Here is a 26,149-nt window from a genome sequence, read left to right on the forward strand (position 1 = left end):
AAAACATTATAAAAATACACATTTTAAATCATTTTTAGTTATATCATTTCAAGATGGATGAATTATGTATCCTACTTTATGTCATTATCATCTTGTCCATAGTATTTTCCAGTCAATGCTTTAGTTTCTAATAAACCATTAGCAGATACTAGTATCCAATGGTTTATAAATGTAATGTGACAGATATAAAAAGAGAAAATTAGTTGATGTAAAATGGTTTAGGAGGATTAATCAAAAGGGGAAATGATTACAAATCAAATGGATATATAAATAGAATGAGAATGAGAAGTAAGTGTAGAGTTTTTATACTAAAAATTTACTGAATTAATTAATACGGTAATTCACATTTCATAATTGTGTGTGGTAAACCAAGTCACCTTCAATTTCCCTCTTATAATTTCCAAATCGACCCCAGCGAAAACCCTAACGAAAACTGGCATCCCTTTTTGACAAAAGAAATGAAGAACAGTTGTTCCTTTTGATCAATTATCTCAAACTCATGTTCATGCTGGATTAGCTCGGCCCACAATCCAATCTATCACTGCATCTATACGGTTTTCAGCTCCAATTTCATCCCCTGAACCTGTTTTCTTCGCCTCATCAACCAATTGAAAAAAATCCCTAAAATCGCGTCATCGATCTGACCCTAAAACCTCGGGTTTCGTAGATTATTTGCTCTCGGAGATCACAATTTCAAATTTTCCGAAAGGATGAGCAGCGGGCCGAAGAAGAGGAATTTTCAGATTGAAGCGTTTAAGCATAAAGTGGTGGTGGATCCCAAGTATGCAGAAAAGACTTGGAAGGTTTTAGAGGATGCGATTAGAGAGATTTACAACCATAACGCTAGCGGCCTTAGTTTTGAAGAATTATACAGGTTTCTTTTTGCTGTTTCCTGCCCCAATTTCGTGAAGTTTTGTTTTTGCTTCCTTTTTCACGGTTTAGTTCGTCACTAGCTTCTTAAGATATTCGTTATTGAAGTTGATTGGGCGCTACTCTTTTTTTTTTTTTTGGCTGTCAATTGTCTGCGTATGGTTGTTGAATTGCTAGTTTTCTTTAAATTGATGGATGATTCTGTAGCTGTACGCTGTAGGAGTTTACATTTGATTTGGTAAGCGTTCAAACGCGTTTTACCACCATTTCTATGCAAGACACCCTAGCTAATCAATGTGTTCATGGGTGGCATTTCATTCTTTCCTCTTCCCCTATCACATTTGAACAATGTTATCTTAAAGTGTAATCCCGAGGCGCATAGTTTATACATACTTGATGTGTAATTATCCGGTCTTTACATACTATTAACTAAACAGATTAAGGATTTCACATTGAATGTTATTTTTAGAGAGCTGTGTTTGTTTTTAATAGAATATGCACATAATATGGTTTCATTGGCGCCTTGTCCTCTGTATGTGTACTGTTACTACATTTCTATGTAGTGGAAAGAACTTTGCTTCTGAATTTGTTTCAGTTAATTTGAATATTACTTGTGCTTTTAAAATTTTTAATCCCTCTGCTTCAATCCTTCTTTGTCACCATTATGCTGTAGAAAAGAACCTTCCTTCCAGTGCAGAAGGTAATTTGAGTTGTGATTTGTTGAAAGAGTCAATAAACATTATCACTGATAAGAGTTTGAATGAGGAGAATCAGATTTGTGTCCTTTATCATTATATGCTGTCTAGAGGCACATTTTCTAATAGAGGCTGTGATTGTTGAATATGTTGTCCTTTATCTTTTGGTTGAAGTGAATCCTTGCTTAAGTCAGACATTAGGAGTGTATGTGTGAAACGAGTAACTTACCAAATTGCATGCTCTTCCTGCAACATATTGGGTCTCTAATTTGGAATTTCTTTGCATCCAGAAATGCTTACAATATGGTATTACATAAATTTGGTGAGAGACTTTATTCTGGACTTGTGTCTACTATGACACTCCATCTTCAGTCAATGTCCGAATCCATAGAAGCTGCCCAAGGTGCTTCATTCCTGGATGAACTTAATACCAAATGGAACGATCACAATAAAGCATTGCAAATGATCCGTGACATACTAATGTACATGGACAGAACATTCATCCCAAGCACCCACAAAACCCCTGTTCATGAGCTTGGGTTAAACCTCTGGAGGGACCATGTAATCCACAATAGTAATATCCAGTCAAGGCTTTTAAACACCATTCTTGAACTGATACAGAGGGAACGCACAGGCGAAGTTATCAACAGAGGGCTTATGAGAAACATTATCAAAATGCTAATGGACTTGGGACCTTCAGTCTACCAAGAAGATTTTGAGAAATCATTTCTTCAAGTTTCTGCTGATTTCTATCGAGCAGAATCTCAGGAATATATCGAATGTTGTGATTGTGCAGACTATCTGAAGAAAGCTGAAAGGCGACTCAATGAAGAAATTGACAGGGTATCGCATTATTTAGACACGAAGACTGAAACAAAGATAACCAATGTTGTAGAAAAGGAGATGATAGCCAACCACAAGCTCAGATTAATACACATGGAGAACTCAGGACTGATAAAGATGCTTCTCGATGATAAATTTGAAGACTTGGCAAGGATGTACAACTTATTCCATCGGGTTTCTATAGGTCTTTCGACAATCAGGGATGTAATGACGTCTCACATCAGAGATACAGGCAAACAGCTTGTTACTGATCCTGAGAAATCAAAGAATCCAGTGGAGTTTGTTGAGACCCTCCTTGAGAAAAGGGATAAGTATGATAAAATCATAAGCTCGGCATTCAGCAATGATAAGACCTTCCAGAATGCCTTGAGTTCTTCATTCGAGTATTTCATCAATTTAAATCCTCGTTCTCCTGAGTACATATCTTTGTTTGTAGATGATAAGCTCCGCAAGGGACTGAAGGGAGTGAAAGACGATGATGTTGAGCTTATTCTTGATAAGGTGATGATATTATTTCGTTACCTTCAGGAGAAAGATGTTTTTGAGAAATACTACAAGCAGCACTTGGCAAAGAGGCTCTTGTCTGGAAAAACAGTATCTGATGATGCAGAGAGAAGTCTTATTGTCAAACTGAAGACTGAATGTGGTTATCAATTTACATCGAAATTGGAAGGGATGTTTACAGATATGAAGACGTCTCAGGACACAATGCAAGGGTTTTATGCTGCATGCGGTGCTGAGCTGGGGAATGGCCCAACATTAGTTGTACAGGTTTTGACTACTGGATCTTGGCCTACTCAATCCACCAATACTTGCAACCTTCCAGTTGAGCTGTCAACTCTGTGCGAGAAATTTCGATCATATTACTTGGGGACTCATACAGGTAGGAGATTAACCTGGCAGACAAATATGGGAACAGCTGATCTGAGAGCAACCTTTGGGGAAGTACATAAGTATGAGCTGAATGTTTCGACTTATCAAATGTGTGTCCTAATGTTGTTCAACAATACTGAACATCTTAGCTACAAGGAGATTGAGCAGGCCACAGAGATTCCCTCTTCTGATTTGAAACGGTGCCTGCAGTCCCTAGCTTGCGTAAAAGGGAAAAATGTGCTCCGTAAAGAGCCCATGAGCAAGGATATTGGAGAGGATGATGTATTTTCTGTTAATGACAGTTTCACGAGCAAACTTCGAAAGGTTAAAATAGGAACTGTGGTTGCACAGAAGGAATCTGAGCCTGAGAAGCAAGAGACAAGGCAGAGGGTGGAGGAAGATAGGAAACCCCAGATTGAGGCTGCAATAGTCAGAATCATGAAATCGAGGAGGGTATTGGATCACAATAATATCATTGCCGAGGTGACAAAACAGTTGCAGTCACGGTTCCTGGCCAACCCTGGGGAGATCAAGAAACGAATTGAATCGCTTATAGAGCGAGACTTCTTGGAAAGGGATAATGAAGATAGGCGATTGTACCGGTATCTCGCCTGAAAAATTTGTCTACTTTGCCATGAAAGTGCTGCTGATTGACAGTTAAGGCAAGTTTATTTCTGAAAGATGCAATTTATATTCTGAGTGAAACTTTTATCTCTTCATGCAATGGCCACTGTTCAATTCAATCCTTTGTAACGTCATTTACATTTTTACCTGCAGTTATGAATTCACTCTCTCGCGTCTTTAGTTCCTTCTGTGTGCTATACTCATTGACAAGTTATCATAACTGTGATGAAAACGTGTAAATGTTTGCCTGTAGAAGCTTTTATTGGGTTGTTCTGATACATTCTTCATCGAGGGGATTTCGTATATGATTGAGGGGTACAACATCCAATCATCGATATATAAAAATAAGTTGAAGTTTAGACCTATAATTAGAGTTAGAGTAATAAAAGTTCCAGAGAACCGATTGTATTAGTATGTTGGGCTTAGTAGAATGTTCCAGAGAGCCCATTCTGGATGTGCTGGACCGCTTAGAGGGGTGTAGTCTCCGGCACCTGGTCTGGACGGGGAAGGGTATGCGCTGCAAGACATTTCTATCTATTTTTAATTTTTCAAATCATGTACATTGTGTATTGTTTAGGAAATTTATTTTTGGTATTTGTAATTTTCAAACTCTAAATATCAACACATTTCACTTAATAATTTTTAAGAGCATTCTTGTTATTTAAATACTACTCCCTACGGAGTACTCCATTATTTAATTTTGTAAAGTGGATCATGAATAAAAGAAAAAAAAATAAAATTGTTAGCGTTGATGTAAAAATAAAAATGAGGGCGATGATATTGATAGTTGAGATAAAATTACAGAAATATTCGCCGTTAATTCGCGAATAACTGTGTGCCAGTTGGCGCCTAATAAAGAATCGGCATTTTTAATTTTCAGCGCGCGCCAATGAACCCTCAAAATTTCGATGCCTGCCGCGTTCCCGCCTTTAATCTTTGATGATAAAAGTGAAAATTCCCAGCAACCCAATAACGCAATTTCACTAGAGATTTCATTTCTCTCAATCCCAAAAACCAACAACAAGAATCGACCTAGTCCAATTTCATTTGCTCCAAAAATGGACATGTCCGACATAGCCAGGAAATTAGGCCTCTCCGAATCCAAATACGTCGTTCGTAAGGCTGCCGAGCTCCGCCGCCTAGCCGACATCCAGTTCGATTCCTCCATCATCGGCGTCGTACGTTTTCTCCTTTCATTCCGATAAAATCGTCCCATTTTCATCGATTCAATTGATTTATTAAGTGTGCTTGATTTTGATATTCAGGGCGAGATTTGCAAGGCCGTAATTTGCCTCGAGATTGCAGCTTCCAGGTATTTGATTAATCATGATAAGATTGCGAGCCGTATTCGAATTTAATTTCACTTAATTGATGCGATCTATGTATATATGTATCAGAATGGAAGTTTTGTTTGATCGGCATGAGGCAATAAAGCTGAGTGGGGTTTCCGAGAAGGCTTACAACAGATCCTTCAACTCGATGCAGAATGGGATGAATTTGAAGTCAGTATCTGCTATTGAAATTTTAACCTTTTTAGGGTGTTGATGCTATCAAAATTTTCTTTTACTTATTTAGTAATCTTGTTTTGTGAAGGAATAAACTTGATGTAAGAGAACTGGCCATTCAATTTGGATGTGTGCGCCTCATCCCCTTTGTTCACAAGGGCCTTTCTTTGTAAGCATTTGCAATCCCTAATTTTGTAGCCAAAATGACAAATTGTTGATTTTGCTTTGTGGTCTTTTTGCTTGTGGTTATAATCATATGGAGTTGTTTTAGGTATAAGGATCGGTTTCTTGCTTCGTTGCCTCTTTCTCGAAGGGGCGGTACGGACTTTAGTCGGCCTGTTTTTACTGCGGTGGCATTCTACCTTTGTGCCAAGAGGCATAAGGTACATATATATGCACAATTTTGCTATCATTTATGTTGAGTTGAGAGAGTGTTTTGAGTCATTTTGGTGAGTGTTTTATGTGAATGCAGCTCAAGGCAGACAAATTCAAGTTGATTGAGCTTGCTGGCACATCAGAGTCTGAATTTGCTAATATATCTACTTCGATGTTGGACCTATGCTTTGATGTGTTTGGGATAGCCAAGGAGAAAAAGGATGCTAGGAAAATCCAAGGCAACCGAGGTATAACATCATTGGATCACCTTAGCTCTTAACGCGGCTAAGATCATTCTGTATCAGTATCTTTAATCAAACAAATTGTATTTGCAGAGCTTATTGATGCATTGCCTGAAAAGAGAAGGCTAGAGGATGGTGGCTACTCTTCTAGTGATGGTGAAGAGGTAATAATTATTGTTCATTGGTGTAATGTGTTGTGGTCTAGCATGAGTTTTGGATGGTGCTGAAGTTAAACTGATGTTTGATGCAGTCTCCGGCCTACAAGAAGCGCAAGCAGATGGATAAACGGGATCACGATGAGTGGAAATCGGCTGTTTTGAAGTCTAACAAGCTTGGCAAGGCTCAAGGTAGTTAAGAAGAAAAACTTTCCAACTTTTTGAAGTTTGTTGCATTTTTAGTGAGTAATGTGGTTTTTTGTTCTATTGTAGCTGCTGCCAAGATAACGAAAAGCAGACAGAGCAGGCTTGATTTTCTGAAGAAGGCTCCTGAAACTGCAGCAAAAGCCTTGTGATCATAGATATTGATTTATTTTTTTTTCAATTTTGCTGATCTCAGATTATTTTTCAAGCTGTACATGACAATTGAAAGAAATGGGGAGTATAAATTATTGTTGAAATGAAATTGGCTCATATATGAAACAATCATATATTACAACATCTGCAAGTTTACCATGGTTGATTCTGGTGTCAAAATAATTATAGAACAAATATGCAAACATATCTCAATCTTATGGCATAGTTATTTTAGATGGTAAACAAGAGAATATAATTAGAATTCATAGTTTTATTGATGTATTATAGGATTCACAAGCTCTCGTTATATGGGAGGATTGTGAGTTATACAATGCTTCACTTACAAAGACCAAAAATGTTTTTGAAACTTCAATTTATTGTCTTTGTTAATATATGTGACAATTGATCCTCTAATAGGAAAAAGATAAGTTTCACAGTGTCAATCTATCTTACATGTTTGCTTTTGTCATGTTTGGAAGATTTTATGCAATGCTAGTCGTTGCTTTATTGTCACTAAACAATTTGGTGTTATGCGTTAGGGGAAACCCAAGTTTCGTTAATATTTTTCTTAGCTATAATATCTATGTTATGCCACTTTTCCTCATCAAAATTTACCTCAACACTTGATAGGACAATAACATTTTATTTCTTACCGTACATCTCAAAGTGATTATGTTTTCTCCAACAAAAGTAAAACATCAAGCAATGGAGTCGATGAGATTGCTTGCCAAATCACATTCACAGATCTCTAAGTATCCATTCTTTTCAAGAAAGGCTATATCCCACAGTTCCCTTCAAATATGAGGCAAACCTTAGTTTTACATTGATATGAGCTTTCTGTGGCCGATGAATGAATTGGCTTACTTGCCCGACATCATAAGCTATCTGGTCGAGTATGTGAGAGGTAAATCAATTTTCCAACCGAGTGTTGGTATCTCTTGCAATCCATTGTTTTGTTTTTCTTATTTTCCAACAAAACGTTAGATGGTCTTTTAATACCGAATTTGAACAAGTGCATAAAATTGTCCACAAAGTGCGATCATTGATAAACAACAAAAACTATTTTAAGGCCTTGACCATCAGTAACAGGAGCACAGCCCTAAATATCCGAATGGATTAGAGAAAAAAGAGATTCCATGCAAGTGTGTGGCTTTTGGCCAAAAACAAGTGTCATGTTTCAATTCTGAGAACAAGATTTTTTAAATGAGTGTCTTAACTGACGATGCCAAAGCCCCGACCGTTTGCAGCCCATGTGTCAGCAACACAGTACCTTGTTGAGCCGTTTCGTTATTTCTTTCAGTGCCAGAACCAAAGATCTTCCTCGTCCGTATATTCTGCCATGTACAAAAGTGCGATTGCATTAATAAGATAGTTATGATTTAATTCCTTAGTAACATGACTTGTTGAGAGTAGTTGAGCAAAATTGAGAGATTGTACCCTCCTCCTCTGTTATGTTTGACACAGCTGTTCCGATTTCACGGAAGAATCCGCCATAGGTGGGCTTGGCTGCTTCGGCATGGTTGGCTGATCTCGCCATGCTATACGCAGAGATTGCCATTGGCTGACGAGATTGCGGCTGCCGGATGCCAGAGGCTGTCGATGGCTTCATCTTCTTCGGCCCTTCCCACCATTCCGGGAACCCGATCAAGTAGAAGCAGCTATCCTTGTCGTGCCTCCGGCCTCCGCAATGTGAGCACACAAGTTTGCTCTTATCTTCTCTCACCTGCATCTGAATCTCCGTTTCTCGCCTCACCATCGCATATGCCGTCGTCAATGAGGGCAACGGATCCGTCAACAGCACCTTTCTCCTCACCGATTCGAATCGATCGTCTATTGCCATAAGGAACTGAAACAGCCTCTCCGTTTGCACGTATTCATGGAATTGATTTCTACACTCACTACACGTCATCGGATTTGGTTTCCTGCAGTCCATCTCAAACCATATCTCCTGAAATCTGTTCCAAATTGAATCCAACGATCCTCCGTTCTGTTTAATAGAATAGGCATCCCGATAGAGCTCGTACATTCGATACGAGTCGGAGTCGCTCCCGTACATGGTGGCTAGGCCATCCCAGAGGTGCTTTGCGGTTGGGTATTGAGCAACACCTAAGTTGACAAGGCTTGGATTCATGTGTAGAATGATCCAGATGAATACCCTGTGGTCTGATTGCTGCCATAGGGGGAAAGAGGGATCTGTGCTGAGAGGGGGCTTTGGATCTGCGGTGATGTGAGACGTCAAACCCTTGCCGCCCAGCTCTCGCTTCATCAGGGTCGCCCACACCGGGTAGTTGTCGTTGTTTAGTTTCACAGCGATATCGGTTGGTGTATTGTCGATGGCTAGGGTTTGCGGATCCACAAGGTTGTGGCGCAAAAACATTTTTGCCAGATTTAGGGCTAATTCCTCTGTAATTTCAATCGACATTTTTCAAATTTTGCAGGTGTTGGTAGCTCTATTTATATGGAGAGGATTATGAATTATACATGGAAAATAATATTCTTTGTTAACATATCAATTTCTGTTCCTAACATTGATTTCATTCTATATGTATCGATCATCGAGTTTCTAATTTCTGACAATTATTAAACAGATTTATTGGCGTTTTGTGAATATAAAGTTCATCAAAATGATTCAATTGTTTTCCTAAGATGGCTTGTTTTAATTATTCTAATCTTCTCCGATTAGGAAACTTAGAATTAGGTGATTACACTTAGGAGTACATGTTTTTCTTCTTGTAAACGATTGGAAAACTAGTAACGATCGTTTATTAATATAGCAATAAAACAATTTCAACGATCCCCGAATCCAATTAATATGTTTGTAAGGGTTTTTGTTCTTGTAAGTCAAACAACATAGCTGATTTAATTCTATCGTAAATGCTTCACGGTTTTTAAGTTTATGTCGCACCAAAACTAATTTTACTCCAATCATTTATACCAAACTCAAAATTTCATACCATTTTTGCAATAGCTCCATAGACCGTAGTTGGTGTCATTGTGTATGAAAAAGCAAAAAAAGGTTTAGGTTTGCGGTATGAATGGAGAAATTTTCTTACACCAAAAATAAGAGTTGGCGTATGGTTACATATGGTGTAATCCAAATGCCAATCGCCATCTTATTTGAGTTTTTTGGTATGTGTTGTTTTCTCAATAAATTTTTTGTTCTTTTTGCCTTGCTAGCAAGTCATTTAATAGTCAAATTTCTTGATACTACTTATCTATTCAGTCCCAACTGCATTAACGCTTAGGTCCCCAGCTGAATTGCACACCAGCTTTCTCCATCAACAAAACTATACAACTGCATATATACTCGAGGAATTTTGTTAATGAAGAAAATGATAGTGCTATATGTAAATAGCATACCTCTCTAAATCATGAAAACCATGCACTTCTCTACTTCATCATTGGTTACATTCCATGAGGTAGTTGGCAGTTTAGACTAAGGTATCAATTCTTCATTTATTGTAGTTTGCTGTGGGGATTATTATCTCTTCATCATATCATATTCAACCAATCCCCAATCATGAAAACAAATTTTCAACTACATAGTTTTTACTCTTCAACTTGCCCCATTTTATTTCTTCAGTTGGTGATTCAGATATAATTAATCATAACTCAAGAAAGGAAAAAGAACTGAGAAAAAAGGAATGAAATCAAGAATCACAATATTTAGTTGCACTAGGTGATCCATTATCCATGTATGAAGATTGAATGCTAGTCTAAAATGTCATACTGGCTAGCTGTCTCCTTTGAAGGAGGGGCCCTGCCATTAATACGGCGCTTATGGAGTGCGACTGCACCCCACCATCTCGTCTCACGCTGTCCTGTCTCGTGGCCTCCATTAGAGCAACGTGTCGCACCAAAAGGCAAAAACACAACCCACTCTTGGCATGACTTACCACAAAATTTTGCAGAATATTTAGCTTGTGATGTCTTGGTTGTACATTGTACGTTACAATAATGATCATATTTATTTACTAATGAGCTACTTATACATATGTGATATGGTCTTGGTAAAAAATTAACAGGAAAAAAATTTGACTAAGTACACAAGAGATGTGCAGAAGATGCAGATCTTGATTGAGACAGGACACGGTGATCAAGTGAGTTCTGCCTGCTCTTTCCATCAAAGCTGAGCTTGCTCTCGTCGTGGAACCGTGTCATCGGTGTGAGGGGCCGCCTCTTCGTCTGTGCATCTCCGGCAACATTAACAGCTTTCTGGCTCTTGCAGCCTGAGAGAATACTCGGCCGAATCTTTGGCATTTCTTTGGAAGGAGCAGTTTTCTTGGCACACGGCTTTTGGATGGTGGAGGATATGTCGTCTGAATCCGAAAGGAGGGAGAAATCTGCAGCGCTGGCAGTGACAACACTCCATTCTATGCTGGCCTCACTCGGAGCATAGCATGTTGTGGGATCAAAAGGGTTGTCTATGCACAAGCTCTCGATTTCAAACAGATCGGAGCTTGCATCGCTGTCACTGTCGTTGTGCATTTCACTTGATATTGAAGGGATTTTGAGCTCTTCAGCTGCTGAGAATGGAGTGATTGCATCCCATGTAACCACGGCGTCCAAGTTGAAGCAGTTGTTCCCTTTTATGTGGATTGGGGAGCCAAACACTTGTTTCTGAGATCTCCTCTCGATCTCCTGTTTCTCTCTCTTGGTGAAGAGATCATTATTGGTTTTGTTTCCTGATTTTGATCTGCCACTGATGATGCTGGTGGTTAAGCAGGAACAGTTGCAGCCAATGCTGGAAAGGAAGCTCTTCTTGCTTGCCTTGCTCAGCTGCTGCTGGCTTCCCGGAGCAGTGCGGAGCAGGGAGCTCCGGCTGTTCCAGCTCGACTGGGAGCGTATGCTGAGCGCTGCAGTCGGGGGCGGATGCTCCTTGACTGCAGTTTGGACAACATCTTTGTTGAGCTGCTGCTGATGGAGGTGATCTTGATGGTTCTTGGTGCAGATCTTGGGAGTGTCGTACAGAACCTCGTCAAAGTATTTCCGGGCATCGAAGACGTCGATTTCTTTGTCTGGCGACTTTTTCTTGCCAAGGAAGATCCGATCATGCGTGGCGGTGAGGTTGGCGGTGAGGTCTTGAGTGAACGAGGCTGCACTGCTAGTGTTGTTTTTGGTGATTTCGGAAGCGTGTTTGGGAGGCAGAGTCAGCAAGGCCACAGGCATCGACATTTTTGTTACCCGGTCGGGTTCGAGCTTAGTGTTCATACAAGAAAGATGGGGGAGAAGGGTTTTCACAAAGATTTTTTTTTTCAAGTGAAAAAAGGCTAACAGAAAAGGGTGAGTTTGTGGAAAGTTGGCAAACCATGATAAGTGTATATATAAGGGAGACTGACTAGATTGACTGTGTTGCGGTTATTTAACTGGAAATACTCTTTTGGATTTGAATTAAGTAGCAAGGGTGTGAGCACCACAGAATCCCATTATGATAGCCATTTTTGGACAAGAAAATAAAGCAGCTACAGCATCTCACTTTCTTCTACAGTAGCATTATGATCACATTCACATCTTTTCCCTTCACATATCTTTGGTCAATTCATCTCAGCCTAGTATTATACCATCCATCATCATTCATCACTATTCTCCAGCTACCATCTATGGATTTTCAAACATCATTGGCTGCCTTACTTTACACACACACACACACACCATCATTCATCTTTTCAAGAACTGCTAGATAAAAAAATAAGGTTAACTTACTTAGCACTAGCATGTTACTATGATGCATGCATGAGCCCACAAAGGAAAATGGCTTGTTTCAAGAAAACAAATTGTGTTTTTATTCTTGGCAGTCAAAAACATCCACTAAAGCAAGTTTTAACCTATGTGGTGTAATAATTGATAAGCTTATACCAAATGACTGGAAATTTATCAGTAGAATTTACAATAATATTCCCTGTCTCCACATTTTCTTTCAATCTAATCATAGAAAAAATAATTCCAGATTTAAGTTTCTTGAGAACATTACTGCATACGCCCCACTTGTTTTATCTGTGTTATAAACTCTTACACTAAAAACAATGGTGCTGTCTAAATGAATTTGTCATGCTGTCGGAATTGATTCCAAAATCTACTTACTGTCGACACAGACCTATACATGTAATCAATCTTAAATGTTTTTTGTAACCAGACAAACTTGTCCTTTTACTACACATCACATGAAAATCATAGCAAAACAACAGTATGTGTTCGTGTACCTTTTTAATCTGTAAATCAACATAGATAGCAACGTTTTTGGTTTTCACTTAACTGGCAAATTCTCCTGTATAGCAACATAGGGAAAAGGAAAGACTGAAACTTTAAGCATCCAGGACTTCTAATTAAACACGAATGTATAGTAGTTGGCATAAATAGTTCTGTCATTAGCAACTTGCTTGAAAAAGGTAGAGCTAGAAGCAAAACAAAAGCCCATATATGGTAAAGTTCGGGCGATTTTCCGAAGGGATCAAAAAATGCACTAGAGTTACATAGTATAGAAGTACAATCTATAACTTACTGACCTATCCCTGGTTAGTACTTGTGGGATCAAGCCCAATGTCGCCTCTTTTTCCTGGCAGAATCATTGATCTGCAGAACTCTCATGGTGAAAGGGATAGTGATCCAGGGAGATTGAATTAAAGATCAAAAAGTTGCAGCGAGCTCATGCAGTTTTGCAGCCTTGTTTTCAATGGGAAGAAGTCGAGTTGCCAACCCAATATTGCTTGACAGCAACCAGTACTTTCTCCGGAACAAGTGGACCGTCCTCATGATCGATCATCTTGGAGTCCCATCTCATACCTCCGATCATTCTCTTCACCTTCACAAGTACATCGACTTCATCTCTGAATATAACCGCACCTTCTGGACGTAAAATCCGGTCCATTTCTAATAATATGTCTTCAAAGTCACACCTGTGTTGGAGAGGGAAAAACCATGAACTCAAAGAATCATTTTCCAAATCTAGACATGCATTTAGGAGTGGAAGACAACTGAAAAATGACGACATTCTTCTATAATTGAATAGAGGAGAACCACACAGGATAGGATAATCAAAAGAATTCTCACATAAGTAGAAATGTAATTGTCCCGACTTAACTGACTATTGATCCTCAAATTCATTCGAGATAAGATCAAGTATGTCAGGATTTGGTTTCAACTTAGTGAATCAGGCATCAGTCAGAAGCATCATTAAATCACTAATCTCCTGTATTTCTGCAATTCCTTGATTGCGAGAAAAGTTTCTAAATTTATTTATGTCAGGTAGCTAATTTCATGTGGAGAAGTCCAGAGTCCATACTGATTATTATGGAAATAGAATAATGTTTCGCAGCAAAATATCAGAGTAAAGGGATTATGAGTGAACTTACTTGTCCTTGTACAAGCTAAAAACACCATTAGCATGAATGAGATCATATGTTCTAGGATAAGTAGAGAAGGCTTCACACCTGGCAAGGAAATTTCAATAGGCTGTCAATATCAGAGTAGATAGTTGTTGCACCAAAGATATTTATGTAGTTTAAGGTAGATAATAGGGTGACAGAAAACAGCGGACAAAGAATGCATACCAGTCATGATAGATACCAACCAATCCTCGTTCATAAACAACACCGAGGGTATTTTTCTTGGCAATAGTGGGTACAACATTCATGACCCACAATTTGGGGGATTGAAGTGCAGCAGCAAAACCACCGAATCCAGCATTCATATCCATGATGTTGCGGTACCTTCCAGAGTCGAGAATTGGGATAGTCTTTCTATAGGCATTGACATGTTTTTTCCATTGTTTATCATCCTCAAGGAATGCCTCTGCAGAAACTCCAGAAACTGAGCCACTAACAATTCGTGGAGGAACTGAATGAAGCCTCTCGGGGAATGGTTTAATTTCTTCACTGTTAGGATTCTTATTTGGAGTAATGCATTGCTCCATTTTCTTGTACCTGATAAAAAAAAGAAGCATTAGTTATTACTCATGGTGAGCAAACTCAACCACTTTGGTAACAAGGAAAAATAATCAAACAATAAGATCTGTAACAAGAAATCTATCAATGAATTGTCGGACACATACCAGACATTATCAGAATCTTTAGATTGACAGAATGTTGCTCCGGCACTTTCCTGTTTAGCACGACAAGCATCAGAATCCATTGTCTTCTGCCACACAGCAATTTCACCTTTCTCCGACTTCTTCTCCCAACAGAGAAGTTTAGCAGCATCTTCTATCTTTCTCTGCTCTTCCTTAAGGTCTTCCAGTGGTCGTTGCCATGCCTTGTAGTTAGTCTTCCAGTTGATAGGAGGGCCTGAAAGCACCCAATAGCCACCAGGTCTAAGCACACGATCAACTTCCTTCATATATAGTCCATCTGCAAAATGGAAGTAAAAAGGTTGAAATATAACTTCAACAGCTCCACAGCTCAAATTGTATCACATTCTAATGACTTCCTCTAATAAGATAAAGGTTTGGCTTTCCATGATGATTGTGCAAACAAGAACAACAAAAGTTTAATTTTCACCATTTATCCCCCAAGGTATAAGACAGCGAGAACAATGAGCCATGTCAAAAGCTCTAGATGGATATGGCATTTTTATCGACCCAAGAACACCAATGACAGCAGGTACACCCCTTTCCAGAGCAAACTGAACTTGGGCTTCATGTGAATCTCTAGGTGCAAAAGACATTGCTATGACATTTTTTTTCCATAGATACGCACCCCAACTGGCTACCTGAAAAGCAGGATCAGATGGAAAGTCAATTCACTGCAGTCCATCTCATAATCTAATTTTTGGAAGAGAAATATACATTGCATAGTATACAGGATTTTTGAAGAAAGAATTCTATTAATATGACATACCCCGCAACCAGTGTCCAATGCGGTTCTAACAGTTCCATTGTCAATTGGTATAACCGAAGCAAGCTGGTCAATGTACTTATCGGCTCCTTGAGGAAATTGGGTTCCTCCACCAGGGAACCTGAACACATTACCTTCATACTGGATCCAGTTTTGTATAGCCTTCTCTACTGTCAAGCTCTTATATGGAGCATTAGCATAGGGCACATAATCACGACTTTTTGGCCACGGAAATGGGGTCACATATCCTTCTGGAGCCGGAATGAGGCAACGCAACTTCTCTGCTTGAGGAGGGCAGTGCCTCTCACGGTAGATCATATTATCCCTCGGGAAGGTCATTGCACGCCCTTGGTCCTGACAGGGGGTGTAATCAGTGTACCGTTGATGGCACGGTTTGTACACTGTTGCTTTTGAATCCGAATCATCAATAATCCCAGCTTCACCGCCATGATGAGTTTCAAAATTGAGATTGGGAAGAACATTACAATTTTCTCCACTCTTAGTCATCTCCAATGCTATACTGTCCCCCTTTCCGAACCCACTTCTCTGCCATGCTCCTAATAGGTAGAAGAAACAGCAAAGACCTGCTACTATAAAAATTGACACATGACTCCTGGTCCTACCATCTCCCGCATTAAACTTGTTCGCCATTACAGGCCTGAAACATCAATAGGGCATAACTCAAGTTAAATAGAGGCAGTGGAATGCCTGTTAACCTTACTTCCTTTTTGACAAAATACTCACGTATTATAAAGCACGAGAGTCCAAACAGCATATATACACGATAAGATTTGAATATAATTATAGCCCCAAACTACAAAAGTGCGAAGGCAATGACAACCATCAGGGGATGAGTACATCCAAATCTTAAGCACCACTCAAAGAATATAAAAATATGAAAAATAAAATCTTCTTCGAACAACTAATTACTTGTAGGCTACAGAAGTAAGATCCACCAACACTATCAAGATCTGTTTCGACTTTTTAATGAAATGTGAGCTCAGATCTAAAAAAAAATTGCCTTTTTGCTTCAAGTTCAACCAATAATTAAGTTTAATAACCAATTTCAGCAAACCAATACACCAACCTAAAAGATTAGATTAGATCATGATCCAGATTCGGAAAATACATAGAAAATGATCAAACGTCAATCACACTCCAGCAAATTGATAATCCTTCAAATCAAGAGACATTTGCTTCAATATACAGCAAAAATTAAATAATTCATTAATGACACCAACAAACACAAAGATAAACCGGCATCCTAGTACAAATAGTAGCTAGATTTGAAAGGCCCCCCCTCATAAGTATACCATTCCCAATTAATGATTCAACTCAAATCTCAAAAGTCAAAACAATATTACCAAAGCCTGAAAACAGATATCATTCATCCATTCATTGATTCACTCACAAAGAAAAAAAAAAGGTGAAAACAAATCATTAAGTTTGTAACGTTTCACGTATGAATATGATGCATGAACGATGAAATCACATACCAATTGCATCAGTTGAGCGAGTTCCGAATCGAGATCTATAAATCTCGCAGCTTTGGTTTTTTTTCTTCTCAATTTGAAAATGGCTGGAACGGATCCAATAAGTAGAGAAAAAAAAGCCCCAACTTTGACATTCAGGAAACAGTCTGTATATATATAAACATTTTTATACAGATCATCATATTACGTCGTGCGCTCAATATTTTTTTAAATTTATCTTACAAATTGGATTGTTGCTTAAAAATCAAATATATAGTACTCCAGTATATAATGCGATATTATTGAATTCTAGTGTAACCGACTTACTATATGAGGGCGAAAATAATTAAACATAAATAAAGATAAAGCATAGGTATGCACTTTATGGGTTATTGTGGGATCCACTGCTGTTGCGGTGCACTGCGCTCCCATGCCTCTTTAGATATAAAATTAAATATTTTATGGTGGAAAAACATAAAATGCAAAATATCCATATGTACTTCACTATTTATTTATACTGAGCAATTTCAAACCATTAACTTCATCTCAGAAATCGTAGGCAAAGTTATGTTTATACATTTTACTTATTTGAGTTATTAGCAACGGAGCACTAATGTCATGCAATCAGGCTTTAGTACTAGGATGATTTTACTACTAAATTATTGCCATTGACACATTGATGGAGAGAGACACAGAGTAAATCCATGCAATTAATGTTCTTGTATTTATGTGCATTACAATTGATATATGACCAGATTTAATAATGTGGAGTACTCATTAAGTTCCATATTACTTACACATTTCTTTTTAAATAGTAAATTTGAAATTAAATTTTAGTGTAATTAAATTACTAGTATTTTAAGTGTAATGAAAAATTACGGCAACACTTAATTAATTATATGGAGTATTAATTAAATGTCTAACTTTTATTTTAAAAAAATAGTGTAAGTACTTTTGAAGAAGGCGAAATAGAAAAGTGCGATAAACATAAAACGATCAAGGACTACCAAGAATCATACTAATAAATCGATTGAAAAATCATATTAAGCGGACATCATTAACAGTCATTGGCTTCTTATTTGTTTTATCTCATCTTGATTCAGGAAGAATTATTTTAAAGTTTGGATGCTCAGAAACCAAATATCATGAGCATTTTGTACATTTTTTTTAACCAAACTTTATAATTTAGTCATTTTGTACATTTTGTTAAGTTATAGAGTATTAGGCATATGATGTACTAGCGATTATCCAGCCCATAAAATTGTCTCACACCATCTGATAAAGATGGTGAGGCCCACCAGTATGAATTAAATGTATTCATCATTTCGTACTACTATGAATTATAAATTATAGGAGGGATTCGTCATTGAGTAATGATAAACAACCAAATTTTGTACAATCAAAATAAGGTTATATTAATAATTTGATGAATTAGTTATATATTAAAATTATAAATATAGTAAGTGGATAAGTTAAAAAGACTTATTAGCCTTTAATCTCATTTTTTATATTTATATTTGAATTTTCTTTCTATTGATTTTAATATTTGAATTAAAGTATGCACTAATTATATTTATGGTTCTAAAAAAATAAAAAAATTATACAAAAATTATAAATATATGACCACAATATTATGCACTTTCCATGTATTATATATGCATCTAAATATTTTAATTAAATGCATAAATAAACCTATTTTTAATCAAATAAACTAGATTCTGGTTGTACAAAATTTGATCACATAGATTTATTGTTCATCATATGATGTCCACCAATACCAAATCGTGGTATCTAATACCAGTAGTACTAGTATTTAATAATTTTGAAATTACTAATGCAGGAATATGTAATGCATGTACTACATTTATACATATGACTTAATGATAATCAAATCCAGAAAAGTTATTATTTTATAAAATAAATGGAGTACTATATTAGTCACAACATACACACGCTTAGGATTAATTGCCTAATCACTGTTAGGGCTGGAGAAAAATATTGAAAAAATGATATATCGCTCGTATCGTATTGAAAAATATCGAAAATTTATCGAATTTTCGATATATCGTAATTTTTTATATGATACGATACTGTATCGTAAGTTTTCGATACGATAACGATATGAATTTCCTTATATCGCGATATATCGTTTTATATCGAATATACGATATATATCGATATTTTCAATATTGTTTTATATCGAATACACGATATATATCGTATATATCGAAACATATTGAAATTCAATACATATTGAAGTTTAAAATTATAAATATATATAAATCCATTTAATTTTTGTGTTATTTTTCAATATTGAAATTATATTTTTCGATATACTGGTATTCGATACGATAACAATATTTATCGTTCTTAACGATATATCGAATTTCGGTATGATATATCGAAATATCGATACGACAATGATATTGGTGTTATCCATATCGAAAGTTCGATATATCAGAACTTTCGATACGATAACGATATGAAATTCTTTCATATCGATATTTTCAATACGACACACGATACAACGTTTTCGATACGATATATCGTATCGACCCACCCCTAATATATTCACTACTATATTAGAAGGAATTTTGTAGAGAATCACTATAAAGTGAAGTGGAACTGTGGAAGTGGAAGTACTTTATAGATGAAATTTAAAATTAATTTTTAAAATAACTATTTTTACCGTTGGACATTTAAAAATTTGTTTTTTTTACATACATTCAGTTTTACTAATTTATTGAAAAAAAAAAAAAAATCCAGTTGGTTTTATATATATATTCAGCGTTGGCGGTATATTCCAGGGGTGATAATAAGCATATACTCCATCCGTATGCAATATAATGCTTTATTTGTAATATCGATGCTTTCGTAATTAAAAGTTTTATTTATATTTTAATTTTGATTAATTAGAGTTCACACTTCACAAAATAATTATACTCACTTTATATTGTACATTTAATATTATATATTAAAATGAAATCTAAGTATATTCCAATAACCTTTATATTCGCTTTTCTTTACCAAATCTATTAGTCAAATGACATTATTTTGTGAAACTAATAATGACAAAGCAAAATTGGCGGGTAGGTGTACCAAAAATTTAACTTTTACGGAGTACTATACAACTACATAGTACTTTCTCCGAAAAAAAATATGAATATTTGGTTAGATATGAGTTTAATGTATAATTGGAACAATAAAAGATACATAGAAAGAAAAGTTTTTAATGTATTGTTAGTGGATAACGAGTTTCATTAGAGATAAAAAAAGTTTTCAAAATTAAAAAGTACATACTTTTCAAAAATAACGAAAAATAAAATTATTCGTACTTTTTAGGGACGGAAGAAAAAGTATAATAGTATTCCCTCTGTCCCAGACTCCCAGTTTCCACAAAGATTGTCTCATTTTGATTGGGCACGAGTTTTAATAAATACTCCTGAAAAATGAGTTGAAAAAGTTAGTGGAATGTGAGTCCTACTTTTATATATTAGTGAGTTGAAAAAGTTAGTGGAATGTAGTAAAATGTGAGTATGAATGAGTTAGTGGAATATGAGGTCCAGTATAAAAAATGGTAAAAAGTAAAATGAGACAAATTTTGTGGGACGGATGAAAATGGGAAAATGAGACTTGTGGCACGGAGGGAGTACTAATTTTGAACTACTACTCCCTCCGTCCACGAATAAGAGTCTCGTTTTTCCATTTTGATCCGTCCACGAATAACAGTCCCGGTTCATAATTATCATAAATGGTAAAGAGACCCCACATTCCACTAACTCATTTCACTCACATACTTCTTCCGTCCACAAAAAATAGACCACTTTTGCCATTTTGGAACGTCCACAAAGAATAACACCATTTCTGAAAATGGAAAGTTTATCTCTCATACTTTTCCCACTTTTTCTTTCCGCTCTCATACTTTACTCACTTTTTCTCTCTATCTCTCTTACTTTATGTACTTTTTCTTTTCCTCTCTCTTACTTTACCAATTCTACATTAAAACTCGTGTCATATACAAAGTGATCTATTTTTTGTAAACGGAGGGAGTATTATTTAAAACTAATATATACAAGTGAGACTCCTATTCCACAAACTTTCTTCTATCCACTTTTCTTAACATTATTTTAAAACCAGCACCATTTAGAAACGAGATTCTTAATCGTGGACGGAGGGAGTAGTAAAATAGCTATCATATAGGAGTATTAGATAGGCGTGATCCCGATCGGAGTATATAAATACCGGCCCTCTCGTTTAAAGACAAAAAAAGTGTAGTGGCTCAAAGATCAATATAATTGATTACACACCAACATAAAGTCAAGCAGTTAAGGTGATTGGTACTATCAATCATGTGATCCATCATGTGAGATAATGAAACTGTCAATGCTAATTTAAGTTTTGGTTATAATTACTTATATATGAAATTTAAGAAATATAAAAACAAAATTACTAAAACTAAAAAGATATTCTAATTTTATTTTAAGATTACTATTCCCTTTCATCCATTGAACATTATATTTTATCATTTTCATCCGTTCACCAATAAATATCTCATTTATTTTTTATTTCTACCGTCCCAAAGAAGATGATTCATTGGATAATACAAAATTTTATATATTTTTATTATATGTGTTAATGAAGAGAATAAAATAAGAGATAGTAAATAAATTAGAGATATAAAAATTTTCATTTTTTTAGTAATGAGTGATCTTGAATGATATAAATCAAAAGGGAAAGTATGTCATTTTCGATGGGACGGAGATAACACTATTTTTTTATAATGGAACATACATTCCACTAACTTTATCACACTCACACCTCATTATAAAATCAATATACAAAAGTTTTTCCACTATCATTTTTCTATTCACTTTTTACTGCATTTCTTAAAATTGATGTGATATTAAATATGAACTTGTAATCGAGAACGATGGGGTATAATTTTATAAATGTAAGGGAATAAGTATTAGTGGAATATATAATTCATTACTAAATTTAATAAAATAAAAATGGTACAATTATTCAAAGATAAATAGAAAAAGAAATACCCCTACGAAACAATTAATTATATTCTTTAGGTTAATTCTAAGGTGTACTAGTTTTAGATTATTGGACTATCTTCAATTACTTCATATAATCGGATGTGAACTAATCGGAGTTGAATATTATTGGATTAAAAATTTTCAACGGTAACCTTACTCGAATTATAGGCTACTCGAATTTTCAAGCTCCGGCGGAGAGGATGGTTTGTTGGCTTGGTCAAACACAAGAATTCCTTTTCTCATTTTTGATGATTTTAATCAAGATTTTATATAGATGACATCAAAACAAAAAGGCTTATCTTCATCTTATTTCCCAACAATATATAATGCGTTGTACATCCAAATTCACTCAAATCAATTTTGTAAAATCCATTCAAAATGTCAGTTGCTGTATTCACTTCGTATAGTCTCTCCGCACCCTCTCTCCCATCCATCAAAAGATTCAAAACCCAAGTAGAGCAAACCCTTCCCCTTCGATCTTCGCCATTAACACCTGCTCTCAAGCTTCAAAAAAGAGGGCTGTGCGGCATATGCTGTTATAAGGATAATGATTCAAAAGAATCCGTTAAAGAGGTAAGCTTTGTACACTTTTCACTCAATTGATTCCTCCGTTCCCTGTAAATTGCCTGTATATATCTATACAATTGATGAAAGAGCCTTCTTGATTTGAACTTTTCTGCTGCGGGCAGAAGATTTGTTGTTGAATTGAGAGTGGATTTCTTGGAATTACTAAAAAGAGTAACATTTTTAATGCAACTATTTGGGGTTCTTGAATTGATTTTATAGCCAACTACTAAGAATTGATGGTAAGGCATGAAACCTAACATGGTTTAGGATTGATATATTGATATTCTTTGATTTTTCATGAATGCTGATTTATTGTTGAATAGGGAGTGGATTACTTGGAATTCGTGAACAAGATAACATTTGTAATGAAACTACTTCGGTGTGTGTGGGGGTGGGGGTGAATTGATTTTCGATTTAGAAGGATTGATAACTGCTAGCAATTTGATAAGAATCAGCTTTTAGTATGTATTTGAAGAATAAAATGAAATGCAATATGTTTAGTTGATTTCATTGATGGTGATGCGTGCAGACCTAAGTGCCTTTTTTGTCAGTTACAGTGCTTTATTGTAATCTTTACAGGAAAAGAGATTAGAATGGCGAATATTGAAACGTTGGGATGTTCCATGGAATTGGCAAACAATCTCACTAACCTCGCTTGCTTGTGGAATAAGGTGCATTGTGATACTGGCTTTTATAGTTTATTCTAGTATAAGAGCAGTCATATATGCTCTGATTGATGATGCAGACTTAATTTCAGTCTTTTCTAGCAATGTAATCGGATGTCTTGTCTACCTTATGTATGAATAGATGATCTGTAGTCATGGAGTTGTTAAGCATATTGGATTTCCTCTGTTTATATGGGAAAAACTGATAAGTTTTTCAGACAGTTTTGTTTTGACAGGACTAATTGAAGCAGCAGCAGTAGAGTACTCAGGGATTCAAATCGAGGAGTTAAGTTTGGATGAGAAGGCGGAGGTCTTGTTTTTGGATCAAGGGTACGAAACATCTTTAAGACATGTACTTCTTTATCATGGATTTATTGGTTCTATCCTTACATATTCTCCTCTGCTTGTCATTGTTTATTTGCACCGATTCTGATGTATTCCATTTTCTCTATTGTAGAATTGCAACTACAGTGGTTCTCGCGGTTTTGTATAGTCTGACAAAGTCATTCTCTCCCCTTCCTGATGACATATATCGATATGGTAACTAGCACAGTTTATATAAATAAAATCAGTTGTATTTATGGGGTTTGCTGTTCTTAAAATGGTCTCATTTAGATTGTTTTCAGCAAAAGTTTAATTGCCATTACTTATTAGTTATTACAAAAAAAACTATCTGAGATAAGCTCAATTCATACTTTAGATTGGAGGGATCCCTTCAATCTTCAAAAAGGCTGGCTGCTATGGGCGGGGATTGGTCTCGGTGGAGCTTTGGCTGCCATTGCTGGAACAGGAGTTGTGATGTCTTTTTTCAATGGTGAGCCGCCACAGAGAGAGGTGAGAATATCTTTCTTTCTTAAATCATGTTTTCTGTCCTTGTCTAGCTCATAAATACTACATTCAACATAATTTGATAATTCAATCGCTTACTCTAGACTGATGCCCTTGTGCGCTTGCTTCCACTTATCGGATCTTCGAGTATCAGGTACTTATCTCAATCAGTTTATTTTTCTGCCACTTTGTTTTCCTCCTTCGTATGATACACAAGGAACTAACCATTTTCCATTGTGAAATATAGCACTGCTGCTTTGGTGGGTATTGTAGGTGTGCTTGCTCCTATTCTCGAGGAAACTGTCTTTAGAGGGTTTTTCATGGTAGCTCTCACCAAATGGTAAGCTTTATAAATTACATTATGGATAGTACCAACAATTAGGAAATACTATGTGGTTATACTAGATACGTTACTTTATACTCCCTCCGTCCCATGATAGAACAGTCATTTTCGGGTGTCCCACAAAATAGTGTACACTTTTTATGTCTAGAATCATTGACTCTCTTACAAGGCCTACCCATCTAAACCAGTTGATGTTTTCAAATGTTAACGGCTATTGGATTTATTAACCAAACAAAAAGGTCTCTTTGGGCACAATGGCATGAATTTGGGGATATATGACTTCCCTTGCAGGTTGCCAACGCCTCTTGCTGTGCTCGTCAGTGCTGCTGTATTTGCAGGAGCACATCTCACTCCGGGCGAATTTCCTCAGCTGTTTGTACTCGGTATTTATTCTTATCTACGACATTTGTCCATGGTTTGAAGTAGCATCAACACACAGTTACATGTGATATGGGTAACACTGCAATGCTGGTATGTACACAGGAACGGCATTAGGGCTAACTTACGCTCAAACACGCAACCTTCTAGCACCAATCACTATCCACGCCTTATGGAACTCGGGTGTCATATTGCTTCTAACCTTCCTTCAGGTAATTTCCCTCACTCACACATTGATATGACGCCGTTTTGATCTGTTAAAACTGTAGCTTCGATGGATAAGAAATTCATTTTATTTGTGTTCCATAGCTGCAGGGTTATGACATCAAGGACTTGTTGTTACAAGGCTCGTATTGAATTGAAGACCTTTCTAGAATCTTCCTGAATCGACTGTGTTAGAGCTCTTTTTCCATATTCGAGAAATGTATATGCTAGTAATTCTCAACAGGAATGTTACTCTAATAAATTGTACACATTATCCACCCCAATCAATTTCAGTTGCTCATATTGTTCATCTGCAGACGAGAATAGAAGTAATTTTACATTTAATCGTTATTAACTCAACTAGCTAGACTCAACGCAACTCAACATTCATGGCTTGTTCACACTCCTAGATAGAACATGTATTTATACAAGTACTAGCTCCTTTTATTCATTCGTCACAATTAGGTTTGTTTTATTTTATCCAAATATAAAAATTTGTTTTCATAAAAGGCAATGTTTTCATAATTCGTTTATTCTATTAACATATCCTTAATCACTATACATTTTTTAATTACTCTTTAGCATAGCATGAATTAATTATTTCAAGGATGGGGAATTCTTACACCAAGTTGAGTTCACTTGTTAGTGACATTTTCATTTCAGTTTGCAAACGGTAACATGTTTTTCTTGTTACACTTTTTCTTTTTTTACTACTATTATTTAAAATGAGGAATAGTGGAATACAAGGGGTGAAGAGGAATTGACCCTTCCCATATAAAAGTGTAATATAACTAATCACTTAAATTTTCACACGAATTGATGCTTTAAATGGTGGAGTAATAAAATTCTAGGATGCTATGAGTTGAAATATGAAAAGAAAAATGGGACACGTATTTTCACATTGCACGATTGGGAAGCAAAAATCTAGGTCAAAACAATCAAATGAGAATGGAACAAAACGAGGTTTAGGTTTCTGGAATTGCTACATCTTCATTTAATTGAGCACATTCAAGGCATGGAATTATGGACAAAACGTTGGCACGACAAAACGAAATTAAAATTATACTATATACTAGTAGTAATCTTCTAGTTCTAACTTTGAAAAATGGTGTTCCATATTTGCTAGAAATTCAAACTCTTATGATGTTATAAACAAGAAAATTAAAAACTTGAGGAAACCCATGCCCTGAATCTCTAAAAGGGCTACACTATCCAAGATTATTGACTTCTGCTTCCCAAACAAACCCCCTCTTCGTCTCCTATATTTTTTTACTAATATTTTT

The 26,149-nt window shown here is 36.2% G+C and overlaps 6 protein-coding genes across 10 annotated transcripts; 3 read left to right on the forward strand and 3 right to left on the reverse strand.

Moving 5' to 3' along the window:
• Positions 1 to 391: 391 nt before the first annotated feature.
• On the forward strand, positions 392 to 4,089 carry LOC125205181 (cullin-3A-like). Of its 2 annotated transcripts, XM_048104006.2 has the most exons (3): positions 392 to 874; positions 1,856 to 3,943; positions 4,059 to 4,089. In XM_048104006.2, the coding sequence occupies exons 1-2, from the start codon at positions 711 to 713 to the stop codon at positions 3,894 to 3,896; spliced, it is 2,205 nt and encodes a 734-aa protein (XP_047959963.1). In that variant the 5' UTR covers positions 392 to 710; the 3' UTR covers positions 3,897 to 3,943; positions 4,059 to 4,089. The 2 variants fall into 2 exon arrangements, with proteins under 2 accessions (XP_047959963.1, XP_047959962.1); XM_048104005.2 differs by having other exon boundaries at positions 1,856 to 4,089.
• A 683-nt stretch (positions 4,090 to 4,772) lies between these two features.
• On the forward strand, positions 4,773 to 6,668 carry ORC6 (origin recognition complex protein 6). Its single transcript, XM_048104009.2, has 9 exons — positions 4,773 to 5,083; positions 5,171 to 5,217; positions 5,303 to 5,407; positions 5,499 to 5,579; positions 5,682 to 5,793; positions 5,883 to 6,033; positions 6,121 to 6,191; positions 6,278 to 6,374; positions 6,456 to 6,668. Exons 1-9 carry the CDS (start codon positions 4,814 to 4,816, stop codon positions 6,536 to 6,538), a joined length of 1,017 nt encoding a protein of 338 aa, XP_047959966.1. The 5' UTR covers positions 4,773 to 4,813; the 3' UTR covers positions 6,539 to 6,668.
• Positions 6,669 to 7,585: 917 nt separating this feature from the next.
• Positions 7,586 to 9,038, reverse strand: LOC125204717 (uncharacterized). The gene is made up of 2 exons (XM_048103432.2): positions 7,977 to 9,038; positions 7,586 to 7,873 (listed from the first exon to the last, which is right to left on the reverse strand). The coding sequence occupies exons 1-2, from the start codon at positions 8,959 to 8,961 to the stop codon at positions 7,836 to 7,838; spliced, it is 1,023 nt and encodes a 340-aa protein (XP_047959389.1). The 5' UTR covers positions 8,962 to 9,038; the 3' UTR covers positions 7,586 to 7,835.
• Positions 9,039 to 10,184: 1,146 nt separating this feature from the next.
• Positions 10,185 to 12,154, reverse strand: LOC125204989 (protein PHYTOCHROME KINASE SUBSTRATE 1-like). Its single transcript, XM_048103770.2, has one exon. The coding sequence runs from the start codon at positions 11,748 to 11,750 to the stop codon at positions 10,578 to 10,580; it is 1,173 nt and encodes a 390-aa protein (XP_047959727.1). The 5' UTR covers positions 11,751 to 12,154; the 3' UTR covers positions 10,185 to 10,577.
• Positions 12,155 to 12,862: 708 nt separating this feature from the next.
• Positions 12,863 to 17,082, reverse strand: LOC125204988 (S-adenosyl-L-methionine-dependent methyltransferases superfamily protein). Of its 3 annotated transcripts, none has more exons than XM_048103769.2 (7): positions 16,864 to 17,082; positions 15,371 to 16,025; positions 15,032 to 15,242; positions 14,587 to 14,881; positions 14,087 to 14,458; positions 13,889 to 13,966; positions 12,863 to 13,432 (listed from the first exon to the last, which is right to left on the reverse strand). In XM_048103769.2, the coding sequence occupies exons 2-7, from the start codon at positions 16,016 to 16,018 to the stop codon at positions 13,207 to 13,209; spliced, it is 1,830 nt and encodes a 609-aa protein (XP_047959726.1). In that variant the 5' UTR covers positions 16,019 to 16,025; positions 16,864 to 17,082; the 3' UTR covers positions 12,863 to 13,206. The 3 variants fall into 3 exon arrangements, with proteins under 3 accessions (XP_047959726.1, XP_088916987.1, XP_088916986.1); XM_089060861.1 differs by lacking the exon at positions 16,864 to 17,082 and adding an exon at positions 16,455 to 16,584; XM_089060860.1 differs by lacking the exon at positions 16,864 to 17,082 and adding an exon at positions 16,112 to 16,250.
• A 5,142-nt stretch (positions 17,083 to 22,224) lies between these two features.
• LOC125203815 (CAAX amino terminal protease family protein) lies at positions 22,225 to 25,176 on the forward strand. 2 transcript variants are annotated; one of them, XM_048102273.2, is made up of 10 exons: positions 22,225 to 22,454; positions 23,028 to 23,119; positions 23,336 to 23,443; positions 23,571 to 23,653; positions 23,814 to 23,947; positions 24,046 to 24,095; positions 24,189 to 24,281; positions 24,576 to 24,667; positions 24,768 to 24,874; positions 24,972 to 25,176. In XM_048102273.2, the coding sequence occupies exons 1-10, from the start codon at positions 22,260 to 22,262 to the stop codon at positions 25,017 to 25,019; spliced, it is 1,002 nt and encodes a 333-aa protein (XP_047958230.1). In that variant the 5' UTR covers positions 22,225 to 22,259; the 3' UTR covers positions 25,020 to 25,176. The 2 variants fall into 2 exon arrangements, with proteins under 2 accessions (XP_047958230.1, XP_047958231.1); XM_048102274.2 differs by having other exon boundaries at positions 24,978 to 25,176.
• Positions 25,177 to 26,149: the final 973 nt, after the last annotated feature.

The sequence above is a fragment of the Salvia hispanica genome, chromosome 6 (assembly GCF_029641045.1).
Source record: "Salvia hispanica isolate PSC_SH4W2 chromosome 6, Shi_PSC_v1, whole genome shotgun sequence".
In the NCBI taxonomy this organism is placed as follows: domain Eukaryota; kingdom Viridiplantae; phylum Streptophyta; class Magnoliopsida; order Lamiales; family Lamiaceae; genus Salvia; species Salvia hispanica.

What these genes read in the sequence shown, in the direction of transcription:
- LOC125205181 (XM_048104005.2), top strand. Translation starts at nt 711, where the DNA reads ATGAGCAGCGGGCCGAAGAAGAGGAATTTTCAGATTGAAGCGTTTAAG. An exon ending in AGTTTTGAAGAATTATACAG is followed by an intron (nt 875 to 1,855) that starts GTTTCTTTTTGC and finishes CTTTGCATCCAG; the next exon opens with AAATGCTTACAATATGGTAT.
- ORC6 (XM_048104009.2), top strand. Translation starts at nt 4,814, where the DNA reads ATGCCTGCCGCGTTCCCGCCTTTAATCTTTGATGATAAAAGTGAAAAT. An exon ending in CTCGAGATTGCAGCTTCCAG is followed by an intron (nt 5,218 to 5,302) that starts GTATTTGATTAA and finishes TATATGTATCAG; the next exon opens with AATGGAAGTTTTGTTTGATC. An exon ending in GTTCACAAGGGCCTTTCTTT is followed by an intron (nt 5,580 to 5,681) that starts GTAAGCATTTGC and finishes GAGTTGTTTTAG; the next exon opens with GTATAAGGATCGGTTTCTTG.
- LOC125204717 (XM_048103432.2), bottom strand. Translation starts at nt 8,961, where the DNA reads ATGTCGATTGAAATTACAGAGGAATTAGCCCTAAATCTGGCAAAAATG. An exon ending in AAACATAACAGAGGAGGAGG is followed by an intron (nt 7,874 to 7,976) that starts GTACAATCTCTC and finishes TGTACATGGCAG; the next exon opens with AATATACGGACGAGGAAGAT.
- LOC125204989 (XM_048103770.2), bottom strand. Translation starts at nt 11,750, where the DNA reads ATGAACACTAAGCTCGAACCCGACCGGGTAACAAAAATGTCGATGCCT.
- LOC125204988 (XM_089060860.1), bottom strand. Translation starts at nt 16,227, where the DNA reads ATGTACTCATCCCCTGATGGTTGTCATTGCCTTCGCACTTTTGTAGTT. An exon ending in ACTCTCGTGCTTTATAATAC is followed by an intron (nt 16,026 to 16,111) that starts GTGAGTATTTTG and finishes TTGATGTTTCAG; the next exon opens with GCCTGTAATGGCGAACAAGT. An exon ending in GTTGGTATCTATCATGACTG is followed by an intron (nt 13,967 to 14,086) that starts GTATGCATTCTT and finishes TTTCCTTGCCAG; the next exon opens with GTGTGAAGCCTTCTCTACTT.
- LOC125203815 (XM_048102273.2), top strand. Translation starts at nt 22,260, where the DNA reads ATGTCAGTTGCTGTATTCACTTCGTATAGTCTCTCCGCACCCTCTCTC. An exon ending in ATCGGATCTTCGAGTATCAG is followed by an intron (nt 24,096 to 24,188) that starts GTACTTATCTCA and finishes TGTGAAATATAG; the next exon opens with CACTGCTGCTTTGGTGGGTA. An exon ending in ATGGTAGCTCTCACCAAATG is followed by an intron (nt 24,282 to 24,575) that starts GTAAGCTTTATA and finishes CTTCCCTTGCAG; the next exon opens with GTTGCCAACGCCTCTTGCTG.